The sequence below is a fragment of the Stegostoma tigrinum genome, chromosome 12 (genome assembly GCF_030684315.1).
Source record: "Stegostoma tigrinum isolate sSteTig4 chromosome 12, sSteTig4.hap1, whole genome shotgun sequence".
Lineage (NCBI taxonomy): Eukaryota > Metazoa > Chordata > Chondrichthyes > Orectolobiformes > Stegostomatidae > Stegostoma > Stegostoma tigrinum.
In genome coordinates this window covers 64,832,927-64,853,176 of record NC_081365.1, presented here as the reverse complement: position 1 = coordinate 64,853,176, position 20,250 = coordinate 64,832,927, and the positions used below count along the sequence as shown (strand labels likewise).

The following is a 20,250-nucleotide window of genomic DNA, read 5'->3' as shown; positions in this document are numbered from 1 at the left end:
TTAATGTTTCGGGTCCAGTGACGCTTCCTCAGAACGGTTCTGAGGAAGGGTCACCGGACCCGAAACATTAACTCTGTTTTCTCCTTCACAGATGCTGCCAGGCCTGCTGAGATTTTCCAGCAACTTTGTTTTTGTTCCTGATTTACAGCATCTGCACTTAGAACATAGAACATAGAACATTACAGCACAGTACAGGCCCTTTGGCCCTAGATGTTGTGCCAACTTGTCATACCGATCTCAAGCCCATCTAACCTACACTATTCCACGTGCGTCCATATGCTTGTCCAATGACGACTTAAATGTTGGCAAATCTACTACCGTTGCAGGCAAAGCGTTCCATTCCCTTACTACTCTGAGAGAAGAAACTACCTGTGACATCTGTCCTATATCTTTCACCCCTCAATTTAAAGCTATGTCCCCTCGTGCTCGCCGTCACCATCCTAGGAAGAAGGCTCTCCCTATCCATCCTATCTAACCCTCTGATTATTTTATATGTTTCAATTAAGTCACCTCTCAACCTTCTTCTCTCTAATGAAAACAGCCTCAAGTCCCTCAGCCTTTCCTCGTAAGACCTTCCCTCCATACCAGGCAACATCCTAGTAAATCTCCTCTGCACCCTTTCCAAAGCTTCCACATCCTTCTTATAATGCGGTGACCAGAACTGTACGCAATACTCCAAGTGCGGCCGCACCAGAGTTTTGTACAGCTTCACCATAACCTCTTGGTTCCGGAACTCGATCCCTCTATTAATAAAAGCTAAAACACTGTATGCCTTCTTAACAGCCCTGTCAACCTGGGTGGCAACTTTCAAGGATCTGTGTACATGGACACCGAGATCTCTCTGCTCATCTACACTGCTAAGAATCTTACCATTAGCCCTGTATTTTGCCTTCCGGTTACTCCTACCAAAGTGCATCACCTCACACTTGTCTGCATTAAACTCCATTTGCTACCTCTCAGCCCAGCTCTGCAGCTTATCTATGTCTCTCTGCAACCTACAGCATCCTTCGTCACTATCCACAACTCCACCGACCTTAGTGTCATCTGCAAATTTACTAACCCATTCTTCTACGCCCTCATCCAGGTCATTTACAAAAATGACAAACAGCAGTGGACCCAACACCGATCCTTGCGGTACACCACTAGTAACTGGTCTCCAGGATGAACATTTCCCATCAACTACCACCCTCTGTCTTCTTTCAGCAAGCTAATTTCCAATTCTTTTGGTTTCGAACAGTGTAGGGGGTTGGGGTGTAAGAGAGTGAAGGAAGATGTTACGTGGAATAGTATGGGTGGATTGTAGATGGTGGAAGTGTCGGAGGATGATGCGTTGTATCCGGAGGTTGGTGGGGTGGTGTGTGAGAACGAGGGGGATCCTCTTTGGGCGGTTGTGGCGGGGGCGGGGTGTGAGGGATGTGTTGCGGGAAATACGGGAGACGCGGTCAAGGGCGTTCTCAATCACTGTGGGGGGGGAAGTCGTGGTCCTTGAAGAACGTGGACATCTGGGATGTGCAAGCAACTCATATTCCGCCTGGGAACCCTGCAGCCATATGGTATCAATGTGGACTTCACCAGTTTCAAAATCTCCCCTTCCCCAACCGCATCCCTAAACCAGCCCAGTTCGTCCCCTCCCCCCAATGCACCACACAACCAGCCCAGCTCTTCCCCTCCACCCACTGCATCCCAAAACCAGTCCAACCTGTCTCTGCCTCCCTAACCTGTTCTTCCTCTCACCCATCCCTTCCTCCCACCCCAAGCCGCACCCCCATCTACCTACTAACCTCATCCCACCTCCTTGACCTGTCCGTCTTCCCTGGACTGACCTATCCCCTCCCTACCTCCCCACCTATACTCTCTCCACCTATCTTCTTTTCTCTCCATCTTCGGTCCGCCTCCCCCTCTCTCCCTATTTATTCCAGAACCCTCACCCCATCCCCCTCTCTGATGAAGGGTCTGGGCCCGAAACGTCAGCTTTTGTGCTCCTGAGATGCTGCTTGGCCTGCTGTGTTCATCCAGCCTCACATTTTATTATCTTGGATTCTCCAGCATTTGCAGTTCCCATTATCTCTTTAAAAAAAAGACACAATTTTATGCAGAATGAGAAGAGGGTTGATCGGTTGGGCTATTAATACCTTGGGGATGCAGTAAGAACAATTATCTATCAATCTTAATTCTCAGACCAAGCAAGTAGATTCTGATTGGTCTGGACATAGTCAAACTGCACAGTATTCTCATGGCAATCTCCATGACCCTTTTATTTAAAGAGTGCAATATCTGCACAAATTCCTTTAACCTACATAAAGCCGAGCACTGAGTATTACTGTATGTAGTTCTTAATATGTGCAAAGCCCTGGCCCAGCTGATGATCTTGAATTGGTTTCCGATGTAACTCTTAGTGGAGTCCAGATTAATTGGTAAATGATTCCCAGTAGCAGAATCACATCTCATGCTGGACATACTTTTCAGAGGCTTGTGAGCATGGGCTGGTAAAGCACAGTTGCCTGTTGCCCACTGTATACAGTCAAAGGGACATGTTGTATTATTCAGTCCACGAGGCATTTGGAGAAACAGCCTACTTACCTGTCATCACAGCAGCACTGGAACTCATATTCAGCAATCGATGTAAGTTATTCCTACAGTTCTAGAGTAACAAGATCAGTCTTGTTGGCAACCTCATGGGATTCTTCCAGAGTGGTCCTTTCAGTCTCATATCCTGGAGGGGGAAAATAATTAATGTACTAGAAAATGAATGTACTAGACACACTGAACTCCATTTTGAAGCCCTCAAAATGAATCTGACCCATATGTGAATATTTGCAAGCGTTGCTAGTTTTTTTTCTTCTGGAGTTTCAGGCTGTTCAAACACTGCCCATGCTACAGTATTTATACTCAGAGCTGAATCTTAGCCAAAATATTGTAAGTTCATTTTTGATAAGTTTCATTAAGGGTTTCTCTCCTCAGGGCCGAGTCGATTTTCTCCAGCTACCATGTGAAATTCATCTCATTAGGTACCACCCTTACCCCTAAAGTATCCATTTCATTTGATACCAGCTGCATTCTACCACTTGACATACCTGAAGAGCATGCCACTATCAGGATTTCATGGAAAAGACCATCATCCTTTAGCATTGGTACCATCTTTGCAAATCCAGACAAGCATTTTCAGTCCATATCTGTCTTGCATGGTTTGTGACATTGCCCAGAATCAATAAGAGTTGGGAAAATTGGTGCCCCACTTTGCAGATGGAACCTGGTCTTGTTGAACTTGATAATGCAAAGCAGGGCCACTCTCCCCTGGGATTCACCACACCTTGAGGATGCTCCCTGGGTCAATGTAATCTCAGCCATCCAGTGTTAGAATGCCAGTCACCTTCTCTGTTCTGCCAAGGTCTTCCCTCTACTGTCTCGCACTCACTATCTCTCCCATTGTACCCACTTCCCACCAAGGCTCATGCTGAACCACCCATACTATTCCACGTAACATCTTCCTTCACTCTCTTACACCCCAACACCCTACACTGTTCGAAACCAAAAGAATTGGAAATTAGCTTGCTGAAAGAAGACAGAGGGTGGTAGTTGATGGGAAATGTTCATCCTGGAGACCAGTTACTAGTGGTGTACTGCAAGGATCGGTGTTGGGTCCACTGCTGTTTGTCATTTTTGTAAATGACCTGGATGAGGGCGTAGAAGAATGGGTTAGTAAATTTGCAGATGACACTAAGGTCGGTGGAGTTGTGGATAGTGACGAAGGATGCTGTAGGTTGCAGAGAGACATAGATGAGCTGCAGAGCTGGGCTGAGAGGTGGCAAATGGAGTTTAATGCAGACAAGTGTGAGGTGATGCACTTTGGTAGGAGTAACCGGAAGGCAAAGTACAGGGCTAATGGTAAGATTCTTAGCAGTGTAGATGAGCAGAGAGATCTCGGTGTCCATGTACACAGATCCTTGAAAGTTGCCACCCAGGTTGACAGGGCTGTTAAGAAGGCATACAATGTTTTAGCTTTTATTAATAGAGGGATCAAGTTCCGGAACCAAGAGGTTATGGTGAAGCTGTACAAAACTCTGGTGCGGCCGCACTTGGAGTATTGCGTACAGTTCTGGTCACCGCATTATAAGAAGGATGTGGAAGCTTTGGAAAGGGTGCAGAGGAGATTTACTAGGATGTTGCCTGCCATGTGTGAAATTGACGTGCAGTTTTGTGCTCGGCAACATGTACAGCGCTTGACTGGTCACTGCTGGCAATGATGACATGCTGTCTGATTTTGTGTCTACGCTAAAGGGTAAGGCAAGACAGGGATAACAAGGTGTAGAGCTGGATGAACACAGCAGGCCTGTTCCTGCAACCTTCGGGTGGCATCATTGTGGCACTGCAGGAGGCCCATGATGGACATGTCATCTAAAGAATGGGAGGGGGAGTGGAAATGGTTTGCAACTGGGAGGTGCAGTTGTTTGTTGTGAACTGAGCGGAGGTGTTCTGCAAAGCAGTCTCCAAGCCTCCGCTTGGTTTCCCCAATGTAGAGGAAGCCACACCGGGTACAGTGGATGCAGTATACCACATTGGCAGATGTGCAGGTGAACCTCTGCTTAATGTGGAATGTCATCTTGGGGCCTGGGATAGGGGTGAGGGAGGAGGTGTGGGGGCAAGTGTAGCATTTCCTGCGGTTGCAGGGGAAGGTGCCGGGTGTGGTGGGGTTGGAGGGCAGTGTGGAGCGAACAAGGGAGTCACAGAGAGAGTGGTCTCTCCAGAAAGCAGACAGGGGTGGGGATGGAAAAATGTCTTGGGTGGTGGAGTCGGATTGTAGATGGTGGAAGTGTCGGAGGATGATGCATTGTATCCGGAGGTTGGTGGGGTGGTGTGTGAGAATGAGGGGGATCCTCTTTGGGCGGTTGTGGCGGGGGCGGGGTGTGAGGGATGTGTTGCAGGAAATACGGGAGACGCGGTCAAGGGCGTTCTCAATCACTGTGGGGGGGAAAATTGCGGTCCTTGAAGAACGTGGACATCTGGGATGTGCAAGCAACTCATATTCCGCCTGGGAACCCTGCAGCCTAATGGTATCAATGTGGACTTCACCAGTTTCAAAATCTCCCCTTCCCCAACCGCATCCCTAAACCAGCCCAGTTCGTCCCCTCCCCCCAATGCACCACACAACCAGCCCAGCTCTTCCCCTCATCCCACTGCATCCCAAAACCAGTCCAACCTGTCTCTGCCTCCCTAACCTGTTCTTCCTCTCACCCATCCCTTCCTCCCACCCCAAGCCGCACCCCCATCTACCTACTAACCTCATCCCACCTCCTTGACCTGTCCGTCTTCCCTGGACTGACCTATCCCCTCCCTACCTCCCCACCTATACTCTCTCCACCTATCTTCTTTTCTCTCCATCTTCGGTCCGCCTCCCCCTCTCTCCCTATTTATTCCAGAACCCTCACCCCATCCCCCTCTCTGATGAAGGGTCTAGGCCCGAAACGTCAGCTTTTGTGCTCCTGAGATGCTGCTTGGCCTGCTGTGTTCATCCAGCCTCACATTTTATTATTTTTTTTAAAAGGTTTGCTCTTGCATCCTAATCCTGATGAGTGAAAGTGAAAAGCTTCATCTGAGGTCTCCTTCTAACAATGTTGAAATACTTCCTTTTATTAGCGAGGGCATTGAAAACAAGAGTGCAGGAGGTTTAGAGGGGATGTAAAGAAGATTTTGTTTTCACCCAGAGAGTGGGTGTCTGGAACACGCTGCTTGAATAGGTGGAAGAGATGGGAACCATCTCAACATTTTAGAAGTATTTAGACGAACGCTTGAAAAAGCATACTATAAAAGGCTACTGGCCAAATGTTTGAAAAAGGAACTAGAGTAAATAGGTGTTCAATGATCTGCATAGACACAGTGGGCAGAATGGTCTATTGCTATATTATAAACTCTTTGAGTGGAATTTTATACAGATCTGAGCAATGTGGGCTATGGGAGCTCAGATTTACATTGCTGGATGCAGCAGCAATCCACGTTGAAAGGTTGCAGCATAGGACACTTTGAGCTTCCACACAGGAGCCCAACATAGGGGTTAGACTCGGCTGCATCTCCGGGATCTTACCATTCACTCACTGAGTGCCTACCTGCACCAACAGCCATGTCTTATTTATTCAACCATCTTTCCAGCCACTCATCTTCTTGCTGTCTCCTTCTATCTCTGTACTCACTTGCACACAGCACTGGAAGTAATCCAACCATTACTATTTTTGATGTCTTTATAGCTAATTTTCAACATAGCTTCCTAAATTCTGATTGAAGTGCTATGTCCCCTTTGCTCCTTTGTCATTGAGAAAAACGTGGACCACAACTGCTAGTTGTTCATTGATGTACTGTAGCTCTTCCATGACATCCTGAAGCTTGGCACCAGGAAAGCCACAAACCATGCCGATAGCCACAGAAAAGCTTCAGATTCCCTCAACTAATGAATCCCTTCCCCCCATCATTCTTTCTCCCCTCCTGTACAGCTGGGCTGCTTGAGGTGCCACTAATCTGGCTCTGAATGCTCTCCTTGAGGAACTAACGCCTTCACCAGCTTCCAACCTGAATTCTGAAGATCTTGGCATTGATCTTTTACTGAAGATTTAGAAAAATCCAGGCATGCAACGTAAGAACAAAGGTAATTATATGTATATGAATTTTTCTAACTGTAAGGAAATTGAGTGTAGGTAAATTGCCATTGGTCTGACTGGGGAAATGTTGAAAGTGATGTACCCCAAAGTTTAGTGTTGGATCTACTTTTGTTCTTGGTTTATACAGATGATTCAGGCACAGATATGAACAGTAAAATCTCCAAATTTGCTGTTGACATTAAAAAAACAGCTCGTCAGCTGGCAAGGAAAAGTGTAAATATTTCAGGTAATATAGTCAGGTTCGCAGAAGAAAAAGACTATCGATGCAATTTAATATGTATGCATGAGGCAATCCTTTCTGGAAGGAAAATGCAAGAGGTGAGAATGTGAACTCAACAGAAAAATCCTGTTGAACAGCTGCTGTAAGTTTAACTATATTATTGCCTGATAAGTCAGTGCAGATAGATAATTTGTAAAAGAAAAAATCTCCCAATATAATTTTGAGTAGGAAAGTCATCACAAATTGTGCTAAATAACAGTTACACCATATTTATAACAATTACTGAATCTCACGATCATTTGCCCTATTGTCTTCTGCAAGGCTCGACAAAATTGGTGTCAGATCACATTTCTGTGAAGAGCTTTGGACATGAAATTCGTGAGAGATGCTGTACAAATGCAAGTTGTTGTTGACTTATAAGATCAACACCAGGGACAGAAAACAAAAGTTATGCGCAGAGATATGAGGTATTGGAACTAATTCCAGTAGAAGGGTGAAGGCCAAGAGGTGATTTGAAATTGAGGTTTTTTGAGACAATGAACAGGAAAGTATTTCGTCCATTATTGAGGAATGATGAAGCATCGTCAATTTAAAATTGTCACCAAGAGTCAAGAGAGAGAGACTGAGAGAAGAGGAAATATTCATTAGAGGGTAATGAATATGGGAAATCCTTTACCACCAAGGGTTGTTGAGACCGAGTCATTAAGAACATTCAACACTGAGATACACACGTTTAAAAAAAAGTAAGGAAAATCAACAATTCTGGGGATAAGGCAGGAAAATGAATTTGTGGACTATCTGATCAGCCATGATCTGATTGAATAGAGGAACGGGCTTGATGGGCTGAATGGTCTACTTTAGTTCCTATGTGTTATGGTAAACTTCTTAGAAGTATCAAATACAGAGATGAATGAGACAACAATTAATTCCTTTTAGGGAAATTAAGTATGTACTTCGAACAAAGAATAGTCAATAGGGAGTTTGATTGGCGGATGAGTTTATATCTGCTACTACAAGGAACCTGCAGAGATGTAAACTACCTTTTATATTGGATTGCAATTTTTTATATCTGCAAATTGATGGTTCTAACACGATAATATAAGCATTAATGTGAAGTTGAGAAGTAGTGTTTGCTGGAGCACAGATGTTGTGAGGAATTAGGAGGCACAAAACTGAGTGTTATACATCGGCACTGGTAGGATTGTAATTATAACAAGTTTACGTAGACTCCAGCAATTATAAGGGCAGACTGAGAAATGTAATCATTAAAAAGCTGACAAAAGCATGGCAACAATTTGGGTTGAAAGGAAGGTAAGAAAGTATAACATTTTAATTAACAGAAGCCATAGACCCTTTGCGATTTTGCTTTTGGCGAATTTAGTTATGGTACGACTTGGTCAGCTTTCCTGAATCTAAGTATTGGGGAGTGAGGGAAAAATCCGCACAGCAAAACCCCATTTACACCACAAATCCTATCGTGAGCATTTAAAGCTGACCGCAGGTGGACTAATGTCAAGATGCAACACTTTTGCTTTAAATTGTCTAACATCCCAAAAAGTCCACAGTCTGTCGTTTTAAATTTCATCCGTGTTTTCAGCGAAACTCAGTGATATCTTGAACCTGCCAGCAAGCCCTTGCTCCCTACTACACTGGGGGGTTACCCTAAGCGGCACTTTATTTCTTCGAATAGTATCTTTTTTTATGCTTGCACGTTTGGCTTGGTTGCCCTGGCAATATTTCATTAGCCCCCTCTCCGAGCCCAAACACACACCTCCCCCAGCTTTCAGTACTTGGCTAGGTTCACGCTGACTTTGTTTAATCCTTCTCTACAGGCAGCGAGCCTGACGTCAGCTAGCCTTTCTCTCTCTCTCTCGTGTCAGCTCAGACTCACAAACCAGGGACGGACAGTGAGAGGGGAAAGAGCTCAGCATTAACAGCAAGCAACACAAGAGCTAGGACACCAATCTCGCCTTTGCAAGCTCACCAGGATGGGTAAGTACACACATAAGAGAAACATTTGCACAATTTTGCCTTTTCTCTCCTGCCATTTGTGTGACTTTACGTGCATGCAGAATTCCACTGAAGTTTGCAGTCACGACCCTCTTCCCTAAGCTATCAAAAGAAAAACTGAAGTGAAAAAAAGCCTTTTTGAAAAAAAAACCGTTACCCGGGATTTCAAAACTAAAAAGTTGCGAAAATAATAATGTAACTTTACGTTGCTGTACTCCAGAGGTCTCCCCTTCTGCACTCTCCAGGTTGCGGTTCCAATCAAGTTAACGTGTAAAAGTTTGGTCCCTCCCTTAGGACCGAGTGTGAAAGCGACATCTGGAACCTCTGGATTATACCTGGCAGCAGAAGCCCACAATTCAGATGCATTTTCAGGGAAATGCCTGGCTGCATAAATGCAAGGGATGAAAACATTTCGAGCTGACTCCGCTTGCGTCTGGGATAAATGAGTCAGGCGGACTGGAATAAATTTGCTGTCTGATTTGTCTGCACAGAGCGCAAGGATTTCTTTTGATTTAAAAGGGTCTTTCATCAAGTTCGACTCAATTCAAAAGTACCAGATTCCAAATCAGGGAGGTTTTAAAAAATGCTTTGAGACTCTTTTGAGTGAACTCATTCATAATCTGAAAGCTAGAAGTTTTTTTTTAATTGGGGGAAACGTGTTTCTAATCAGTATCTGAAGCAGAGTGCTGATCTGAAGCAGCTGTGATAGAACAGAATATGGTTTGAAAGATATGTATGGCAAGATAACCTTAGATTATTGTGTTCTGATTTTGGTACGACTTTCATGCAGGACAATAGAGATCTGCATAGTTGGTGTTTGAATCAACAAGGGATCTTGTGTGGAAAAAGTTTGTAGATTGCCTCGTTAGATTTGTTATTTTTGATCTAGTGAATTTATTACTTAGCTGACAGAAACCATATGATGTCTTGCCCCGTTCCAAGTTCAGTTTATTTTCGATTAGACTGTAATGATTTGAGGAGCCTCGTTGTGGTCACAGTACTCTGAAAGTGTCCCTTGCACTCGTACAATAACAGTTGTGTAGTGTAGCCAATTTATTTTTGGTACTATTGTTACTTGTTTGAGAATGTATTTAATCCTTAGCAGCAAAACTGGTAGTGAAGTTTCTCTGGAGTGTGGATGGGTAGAATGGACTGGGCTGAAGATTTAATATTTGGACGGTACAAGATTTAAGGCAAAAGAGGCGAAAAGATCGTAATGTAACATAGGAAAGAAACATTTTTTCACGCAAGTTCATAATATTTAGGATGCGCTGACTGATAGGGTGGGGAATGTAGATTCAAAAACCGCCTTCAGTAGGAAACTGGATCGGTGAGGGAGCCCACAATTGCAGGGATATGGGAAAAGAGCAGGCGAATGGGCGAGAAAAATAGGAAAAGCCGGAAATACTCTGCGGGTCAGGCAATATCTGCGGAAAATAAAGAAACAGAGTTAATGTTCCAGGTCAATGACCTTTCGTCCGAACTGGAAAAAGTTAGAGATGTAGCAAGTTTTATGCAAGCGCAGAGGCAGGGCAAGGGGAGGGGAGAGAAAAAACTCTGTAGTGGCACGGGGGGGGGGGGGGGGTGGGGGGAGAAAACAGACTTGTGCTGAAAGGAGTGAAACTCACTAGATTGAGTCTGTGCCAACTCTTCGAATACCTTGGGGTCGAATGGTATTTTGCTGCACTGTACTATTCTATTCCATTTAATTTCCGGAGATATAAGAGGTACTGTCAAATTTGACGTAAATGTATGAAACCTTATTTGTGCTTTGTAACTTTACTGAGGTTAGGGATATTTCACTGAAATAGAAATTTCAAAGTAGTATGAAGAACTAGAAATTGATTTTTTTTTGTTGTAGATCCTTGTGAGCCTCTTGATGGGCCTGATGGCATAGAATCCTGCAACCTGGAAGGGAGCTATTTGGCCAATTGTTTGTTCTGATTTTTTGAGGGAACAATCTAATTGCACCAAGTCTTCTCTTTCTCCATCGTTCTACAACACTTTCTTTTTGAAGTATTTATTAATTTGACAGTTACTATTGAATCTGCTTTTGACACTCTCTTCGGCCATTCATTCCAGACCAGACCAACACACTTTTCAAAACCAAAATCTCCTGGTCTCACCTCTGGCTCTTTTTGACAACTATATTGTGGCTTCTCACGACCAATCCTCTATTGGAAACACAGTTTTTAATGCAAAACTATCAAAACCTTTTGTCTTTCTGAATACCTTGGTTAAATCTATTTACAGAGTAATAATTGACACTGCTGTTCTGTCCACCAAACCTCTGGTTCTCTGAAAAGCTATGTGGTTAGTCTCCTTTCCCTGATGTATTCCTGTAGCCTTTTTATTTATATTTATGGCGCTCATGTCTATTCAATTTTTGAAATAACTGATTGCTGCTTCCACCACCTTCACAGGGAACAAGTTCCAGGCATCGCCACATGCTGTGTATGCCTTGAATGTTGAGAGATTTATGTTGCATCATATTTCATAAAATAATTGCAGACTCAAAATAGGTTCATCCAAGCGAATGTGGATTGGGAGTGATGTACTTTACGGTTTTCCATATTTTAGCCTGAGTAACTTCTACCACGAAGGGCCAGGTTCATGTTGAGACAGATGGTTTTAATTTTATTAAAACCACCTTTACGTGGCTGCAATCTCACAGCATTGCACTCAGCATGGGTTCTGTGTTTGCTGTTTTTATCGTATATTTCACACACACATAGCTGACTGAGTGAAGATGTTGCGTTGACTCCATGATAGTGACTGAAACTGAGGCAGAAATGTTTATATTGGGGCATCACATATTGTGATGTTATGTAGCTGTCTTAAGGGTGCAGGCCTGTGGAATCCATGCTATAAGACCATAAGAGTGGAAGGAAGGCCATTCAGCCCATTGAATCCACTCCACCATTTAATCATGGCTGGGCATTTCAACTCCACTTCCCTGCACACTCGCCGTAGCCCCTGATTCCTTGTGAGATCAAGAATTTATCGGTCTCTGCCTTGAAGACGTTTAACGTCATGACCCAGAGGGAGTTTGCCGGTAAATTTGAGAAAACTCTGATCACTTGAATGAAAACCGGGAGGGGAGGTGCACAGGGAGACCGGAGCTATGTCGGTGAGAGGGGCTCAAACAGGGCGCCCTGAGGCGGGGGAGAGAGAGGTGGGAGCGGCCCTGGAGAGTCCATCACTGATCCGGGACAACCCCCCACCCCCACCACATCTAGACACTCAAGTTCCTAGACACTATATTACAACTCATAATTTAAACAAAAAAAATTAAAATGTGACTAACATTATTTTATTTATTATATCATATTTATTCGGATTTATCTGCTCTCTTTTTCTCTTGAAATATTAACTCTTTGTTGAGATTTGTTCCCATTGGTGCTAGAGATCCTTTATTGCCTGAACAAGGTACTATTCTTTTGAACATTTCTGTCAAGTAAGTTAATACAGGTTCTTTTACAATTCTAAAAGGTAATCATTTCCATTGGTACAATGTCAGTAACTCAAATGCATATAAATTCAAGATCATCAGCAAGGGTCTGAGGGAGGAGGTTGGGAGGAAACAAATGTGGTGGATTGTTCGGATGTGTCAAGTTCATTCGAAGCCATGCTGAATACAAAACTGACAACAACTCTTTGAAACAGCCAAGTAATTTCAAGAAATAAAACATGCAATGTTGAAGGAAAAGGGGTTAAGCAGAGTGCTCTTTCAGAGGGCAGTTACAGGCATGATGGGTTGAATTTCTGTACAGTACTATAATTCTATAATTTTCTATGTATCAGATTGACATGTGGCACCATGATAGAGTCTTGCCCTCCCCTTCCTTAATGTCCACGCGCTGTTCCTGATGGAATCACAGGATATAGGTGGAGAGGTCTCTAAATGATTTTCCACTCCATACTGCTGATACATGAAGGAAAATTGTTACCCTCCATTGTGGTATCACACCACAGTACTGCAGTCTTCCTTGTATGTAAGATCTAGTGAAATGACTGACAAGCTAGGAGTAAGATTATACTTTTGGTGAAGAATATTTTTCTTTATTCTTTCATGGGATGTTGTGTCACTAACCAAACCAGCATTTCTTGCCCATCTGAAATCACCCTTGAGCTGAGTCCATAGGGCAGTTAGGAGTTCATTACAAAGCTTTGGGTCTATGCCCATATAGGTTAGATCAGGTAAGGATGTCAAATTTCCTTCCTTGAGGGAGATTAGTGAACCATTTTGATTTCTACAACCATCAATGCTAGTTGTTATGGTCGCCATCACTACTGACTAATATTATATTCCAGATCTATTAATTGATTCTAAATTCCACCAGCTGCCATGGTTGGATTTGAACCCATGTCTTCACTGCATTTGCCTTGGCTTTAGATATAACGGTTTATTATCACTGTACCATCTATTTCCCCTGCGGTGTGCACTGTGGGTTGGATATTAGCTTAGAGTCAAGGATTACAAACAGCAGATAATCTGCCTTTTGTGGTGATGGAGAGAAAATTGATCCAGTGAAGAATTTATTGACTTGTTTCAGCTTTGTCCTCTATTAATTCAAAGCAAGCTCTCATGTTAAAGATTTTATTTCGTGCGCGGTTGCTTTGAGCTATGATCTCTTTTCATCTTGTAGTAAAACACTTTCATCTGAATGGCCCAGCTAAGATCAGGAGCTTGAGGTGTTTAAAATTGTCAGAGGAGAACACAACTAATCCTCGATCTATGTCAAGGCACCTTCATATTTCAGCATACTGCAGTCCTGGTTCTTTTTTGAAATTTATTGACCCAAAGCGCAATTGGGTCATACCAGTGCCTGAAGGCCAGTCAATTTAAGTGCTTCGTGGCTGGTTTAATGATTGGGATGGTAAATGTGGGAGTGTGCCTGTACAAGATAAACAGTTAAAGTGAGATACGATGTAGATGACTGACTTGATAATTTACTTACATCCTAGTCCATCGTTAGTTGAGATCAGGAAAATGTAAACCAAATCTTGTAGAAACTGATTCCAAAATCAGCTTTCATTCTGTTGGATGATTAGTGAAAAGTGCATCTATACTGGAACGGTAGTGTAAACACAAAACAGAGTAGGTGCAGCCCAAACCCAAAGTTAGACTTTCGCGAGGAATGGAACTCCTCCAGAGGAAGCTTTGTATTGCTTTGCTTCAGTTTGAACCTTGGCAGCCAGCTTGCTTCCTAGAAATTATTGTTAGTTTGAAACTAAGGCTGTTATGCTTACTCAATGAATGTGAATGGCCTTTAATGGAATCTATTTTAATTGTAAGTAGGACCTGAGTTAGTAAACAAATTTTAGAGAAGTTGCTATTGAATCTTTTGTTTCCTGACAGTGCCAACTCCTGCCAGTTGTGATGTCGTTTCCATGAAATACCAGCAGTATTATGTTGTGGTAGATTTGTCATTTGTCTGTGAATATAGAATATGTAGCAGTCATTTGGAATCAAATGTATATCTTGTTCTCCTTTTTCTGTTAGTTAGTTTCCAGACTTTGTAGCAGCCATCACTGGTTGGGGGTCTAGCTAGCTAAATGCTCAATGTGGTTCTGTAGTCATGTATTAGGAGATCACGAGGGAATCTTAGTGCTGTTTCATTTTGAACTATCTTCTCCATTGAGCTACACCCGCCATTCACGTGCTGCCCACGCCCATGTTCACCAGCAAGAGCACTAGCTACCAACTGCACTTGATCTCTCAAAAAGAATCCCACAAAATAGGGACATAAAGAAAGATCAATTGCTAGTTGGCTTGGAAAAGATTGCGTTACCTTGATTTCCTGCACACATTTCACAAGTCTGGTATTGAAAGCACAATATTGCACATTGAAACTTGGCCAAATGCTTACGATTCAGCTTTATCAGGTTTTCAGAGTCCTTTTGTTGATTGCCCAATTTCCAGTTCACAAGGCAGTTTATGGGGTTTTATCCGATGGTTGTCTTTATCTGTCGTTTCTGTGGGTTGGAAGGTTTATGTATGATTTGTAACCTAACAGACTGTAAGTGTGGTATTAAGATAAAAACTTTGCGTGATACAAGGTTACATAAATCTAGGCTATTTGCGGTATATCTCTTTTAGATATGATAATGCCATTACATGAATTACAATTGAAGTGTTACTGGAAAGCCAAAGAGCTGTCAGCATGTTGAGAGTCTAATGGTTGACCATTATTCACATAATAGCCTCAGTATTATTCTGTTCTTTTCAGTTAACCCATGTGTGTCCTATACAATCATTTAACTTTTTATTACGTAGTTTTGATTAATTCCACAAAAATATAACATTTGAAAAGTAGTGTTCTTGCCAATGAACTTAAACTAATGGAAAGGTCTTTAGCTATCTATGCAGCTTCTGCACATGATACCATCCGTCATCAGTGCACAGAGTATAATTTGTGACCAGTTGACACCAGTCTAGTTTGTAATTCACATCAGAAAGATATGTGGGGTGGCTCAAGGACTGCAGTTAACATCTTGCACTATACTATAATCAGACCTTGGGCAAAGTCCCCTAGTTATCACAGTTCCATTCAGAATTACCCAAATTGCCCACCTCCCAGATAAAGAAAGATGAACTGCACCCTCCTTTCATTATGTACTTTCTCCCTTAGATAAATGTAATACACAGAAATCTCTCCCTCGTGAATGCCTTTCTCACAGAAAAAACACGTGTTTCAAAATGAGCCGATTTTACTGGTTTTTCTTGATTTAACAGGAGTCTGTTTTAATTAGTTACTAAATATGAGACTGCATAATAATGCGACACACTTATACGTAAAACCCAAAGAGAATTGAATCCAAAAATTTGTAAACGTTAAAAGATGAAAATGTCAGTCTCTGGGTTGTTGATAATAAAACAGTTGATTTTGAGATTCTTGGCTTTGCACTTTAGTTGGAATGCACTGGGAGCAAGAGAGTACTTTACCTGCAACACAGAGGTATTGAACTGCCAACCAATGTGATCTGCACAGCACACTAATGTTGGAGCCCAGACTATTGCACACAAATAACTCAGTTGATTGGCATGTGCAAGCACCTCAGCTCATAGCTTCTTCCAATAGCACACACAAATCAGAGAGGAACTAGCTATTTAGCTTTGTTATTCCTGAAAGCAACAAGAAATGTTAATCATCCAGGGTGCTTTTTCTCCCTTCATGTTCACAGTCTATGAAAACTCCCAGAAAATTTGAATTTAGTTTGATGTGCATCTCCCTAATTTAAGGACATCTCTTTGAAGCTTCCTTAACACCTTGTTCTGTTTGACATTCCAGAATGCCTCTTTTTCAGACAGCCACTGAAATTACATCCATAGTGACCTTCTGTCTGTATGTCCTTTTTGTTTTGAAAGAATACATATAATTATAAGTTCAATTTCTAGCATCATGACAGCTACCTTATTACTTTAATATTATCAGCAGTAAGATGAGTTTAAAGGCATGAATTAACTAATGGAATTAAGTTATACACTGTTTTTTGTCATTTATGTAAATGATTTGGATGTGAATTTAGGAGGCACAGTTAATAAGTTTGCAGATGACACCAACATAGTGGGTGTAGTGGACAGGAAAGAAGGTTACTTTGAGTATATTGGGACTTTGACCAGATGGACCAATGGGTGGAGGAGTGGCAGATGGAGTTTAAATTAAATAAATGTGAGATGTTGCATTTCGTAAGGCAAATCAGGGGAGGACTTATACACGTAATGGTAGGGCCCTTGAGAGAATTGCTGAACAAATAGACTTAGAGGTGCAGGTGCATAGTTCCTCGAAAGTGGAGTCACAGGTAGACAGGATAGTGAAGATGATGTTTGGCATGCTTGCCTTCGCTGTCCGGAACACTGAGTATAGAAGTAGGGATGTTATGTGGCTGCGATACAGGGCATTGATGAGGCCAGTTTTAGAGTACTGCGTACAAGTCAGTTGCCCTCTATAGGAAAGATGTTGTGTAACTTGAGAGGGTTCAGAAAATATTACATGGATGTTGCCACTTTTCAAAAACAGCAGTAAGGATAAAGCAGGGAATTACAGACCAGTGAGTATCACATCAGTGGTAGGGAAACTATTTGAGAAAATGCAGAAGGAAAGAATTAACCTCTATTTGGAGAGGCAGTGTTCGATCGGGGAGAGCAAGCATGGTTTTGACAGAGGCAGGTCATGCCTAACAAATTTGTATGAATTTATCGAGGAGGTGACCAGGTTGTAGGTGGGGGTAATGCAGTTGATGTAGTTTATGTGAATTTTAGCAAAGCCTTTCATAAGGCCCCATGGGGAGGATTGATGAAGAAATATAAAGAAGGATGCACATGGCATCCAGGAAAACTTGGCAAGTTAGATCCAAAACTGGCTTAGTGGTTAGAGACGGAGAGTAGTGGCAGAAGGATGTTCGTCAGACTGGACCCCGGTGTCCAGTGGTGTACCACAGAATTAGTGATCAGTGGCTTATCATTTATCGCATACATAAATAATTTAGAAAATGTGGGGTTGATGATAAGTAAGCTTGCAGATGGCTTAAAGATTGGCCAGGTGTTTGAAAGTGAGGAAGAAAGTCTGAGGTTAAAGGAGGATAGAAGCTATTTGTCAGATTGAATTTAACCCTGATAAGTATGAGATTATGCACTTTGGAAGTAACAAGGCAAGGGCATACTCAATGTATGACAAAACACTAAGAAGCTCAAAGGAACAGCGAGATCTCAGGTTGCTTGTCCACTGATCCCTGAAAGTGGCAGGGACAGGTTAATAAGGCCATTAAGAAGGCATGTGAAACAATTGCCTCTTACATAACAGCAGGGAGGTTATGTTGGAGCTGTCTCGAACTTTGGTCAGGCCACTGCTGGAGCACTGTGTGCAGTCTTGGTCACTGTACTGCAGGAAGGATGTGGAGGGGGTACGGAGGTGATTCACCAGGATGTTTCCTGGGATGACAGACTTTAGCTATGAGGAGAGGCTGAATAAAGTCAGGTTGTTTTCTTTAGAGTAGAGAAGGCTGAGTGGAGATTGTTTGCAGGGTATACATTTGTGAGGCGACATTTTCCACACAACCTTTTTAGAGATATTATTGCACTTGCCCAGAGCAGTTCCAGGCCTCCTGACTCAGAGGTAGGACACTCGGTGTACCACAAGAGCTTATTAAGGTTATGAGGGGAATAGATGGTGTGTATGGAAAGTAGCTGTTCCCCTAAAGTTGAAGGGTCATTAGCAGGGGACATAATTTGAAAGTGAAAGGTAGGAATTTGAGGAAATGTTTCTTCACTAATGGTGGTGGGAATCTGGAATGCAGTGCCTAGCTGAAGCAGTAAACCCCTCAAACGTTTTAAAATTCCTTAGATGAGCTCTTAAAATGTCATAACACTCAAGGCTATGCGCTGCAAAGTGGAACTAATGTTGATGTCGCCGTTTTTGTCTATGCGGACTTGATGGGCCAATGGAAACCGGAGCACCTGGCAGAAACCCACACAGACACAGGGGGAATGTGCAAACTCCACACAGATGATCGCCTGAAGATGGAACCGAGCCCACACTTCTGGCACTGTGAGGCAGCAGTGCTAAGCACTGAGCCACTGTGCTGTCCCTCTGTATAATTATTTTTGGTTTTTAATATCTTGGATTGCTTCTTATTTCTAATCTGTGTGAATGTAATTGCACTGCTAATTTTTCTCACGTTTAGTAAAGCTCATTCATTTTCTTAATTCAAGAAAGCCTGGTTAAATTAGCTTCTTTTAAAATGTAAGTTGCTTCTGTCTGGGAGAAAGGTATCCTCAATGAAAGGGATACATTTTAGATTAACCTTGTTGCGATCCACCAAGGGGACATCCTGCCTGGAACTTTAACAAACGGGGGAACCTCACCGGCTGTGGTCATTGTACCTTTACCAAATTTGCTTAATATTTTAACAACACTGTTTCCTGTACTTTTTGGATCCTCAACTTCACTTTTGATATAACTTTCACTTGGCAAACTGCTAAATCTTTTGGTTGACTGCTGTGCAAATTCTTTAGAGTCGCTCTAGCTTCTCTACATTTCTTTGTTGAAATAATAAGAGTTTGATGAGTAGTTGTCATAGGCAACAGGAAGAATATGGAGGAAAATGTTTGAACAGCTCACAGAAAGCTGAGGTGAAAAAAGATGTCTACTCAATTTAGTCAATAAGGACCTGAATTACTTTGCAAGTTTGAGCCTTTAATAACCGTGCAGTTTGCTACTGTTGGATTTATCATGATGTGCTTGTCTGTTGTAAGGTGTTTTCTTCTGGTGCATAATGGCTAATAAGATTTTAGTTTGGACAGAAGCACAAGGTAGTTCTCCTACTGTTAAGTGGAACCAAAGTTTTACTGGTGACACAAATGATTTCTTCGTTAGTGGCAGAAAATAACCGTAATGGGCAGGTGATTCCAGGAAATAACTAAAAGATTTTAGTGCCTATGGCCTCTCCTGTCACCACCAGCACAGACATGACATTTTTGTTTCAGACAAACCTTTTATTATTTCATTCTTCTTTTCTGTGTGTTTAATCCTCTGGTCCTTTCCACCCATTGCTCAACTTAGTGGAGAAACCAGTTGGCTTTCTGAGATTATAGCTGAGTGCGGTCAGTGAGATGAATGAGAGATCAACCTCATTGATTCTCCTGCATCCAGTGCAGCAATCAATAGAATTCTGCTTCACTTCCTTATATAAGGCATTGTCCTGGCATTGGTCATCAGGCAGCCATGCTAAAACCTTCTTGAACCTGCACTGATATCCCTGATAACATAAGGCATTAAACATGTCTGTACTGAGAGAATAGTATTTATGTATTGTATCACAAAACAAGGAAACCTAAATCTGCTGATGGTCCTTTTAGCTGTTTGTCTGTACCTGGTAATATAGGAGTTCTATTAACAGCAGTGCCTCTACTGTATTGTGATCAAATGGTATGATTTGCAGTGGCCACAGATAAGTGATAATACTGCTTTATTATTACCAGATAATCATTTCCATCGCCTCAAAGCATGTCATCTAACAATGACAAAACTTGCTCCAATGTTTATGGAGCAAATGCCCATTTAGTAATCTCTCTCAGAGAGAACAAGATAATGGCATTCGTGTTTAGAGCTGGCACTTGTAACAGGCACTTGTAACAAGAATTTGTAACAAAAATTTGTGTTCTAAAACTTCGGAAATGTAGTTTTGGGAGAATATAAATGGAAAATAGTTGTGTAGAAAATAATATTGTATGCGTTTTTCTTTTTTTTTACACTGTTGGTTTAAGTAGTAAGATTTGTGATACTGATGTGATTATTACTGACAATTTATTTTGTCACCAGATTGAAAGATGAGGCAGGTGTCTTGGCAACAGCAGGGGGATGCAGTTGT

The 20,250-nt window shown here is 42.3% G+C and overlaps 1 protein-coding gene across 1 annotated transcript in view; it reads left to right on the top strand.

Annotated features, from left to right (window-relative positions):
* The first annotated feature begins 8,706 nt into the window (after positions 1-8,706).
* gpm6bb (glycoprotein M6Bb) overlaps positions 8,707-20,250 on the top strand; it is a 167,701-nt gene continuing 156,157 nt past the window's right edge. The window contains exon 1 of the mRNA XM_048540259.2: positions 8,707-8,859. Within this exon, the coding sequence (XP_048396216.1) occupies positions 8,856-8,859 (4 nt within the window). The 5' untranslated portion in view covers positions 8,707-8,855. The remainder of the gene's footprint in view (positions 8,860-20,250) is intronic.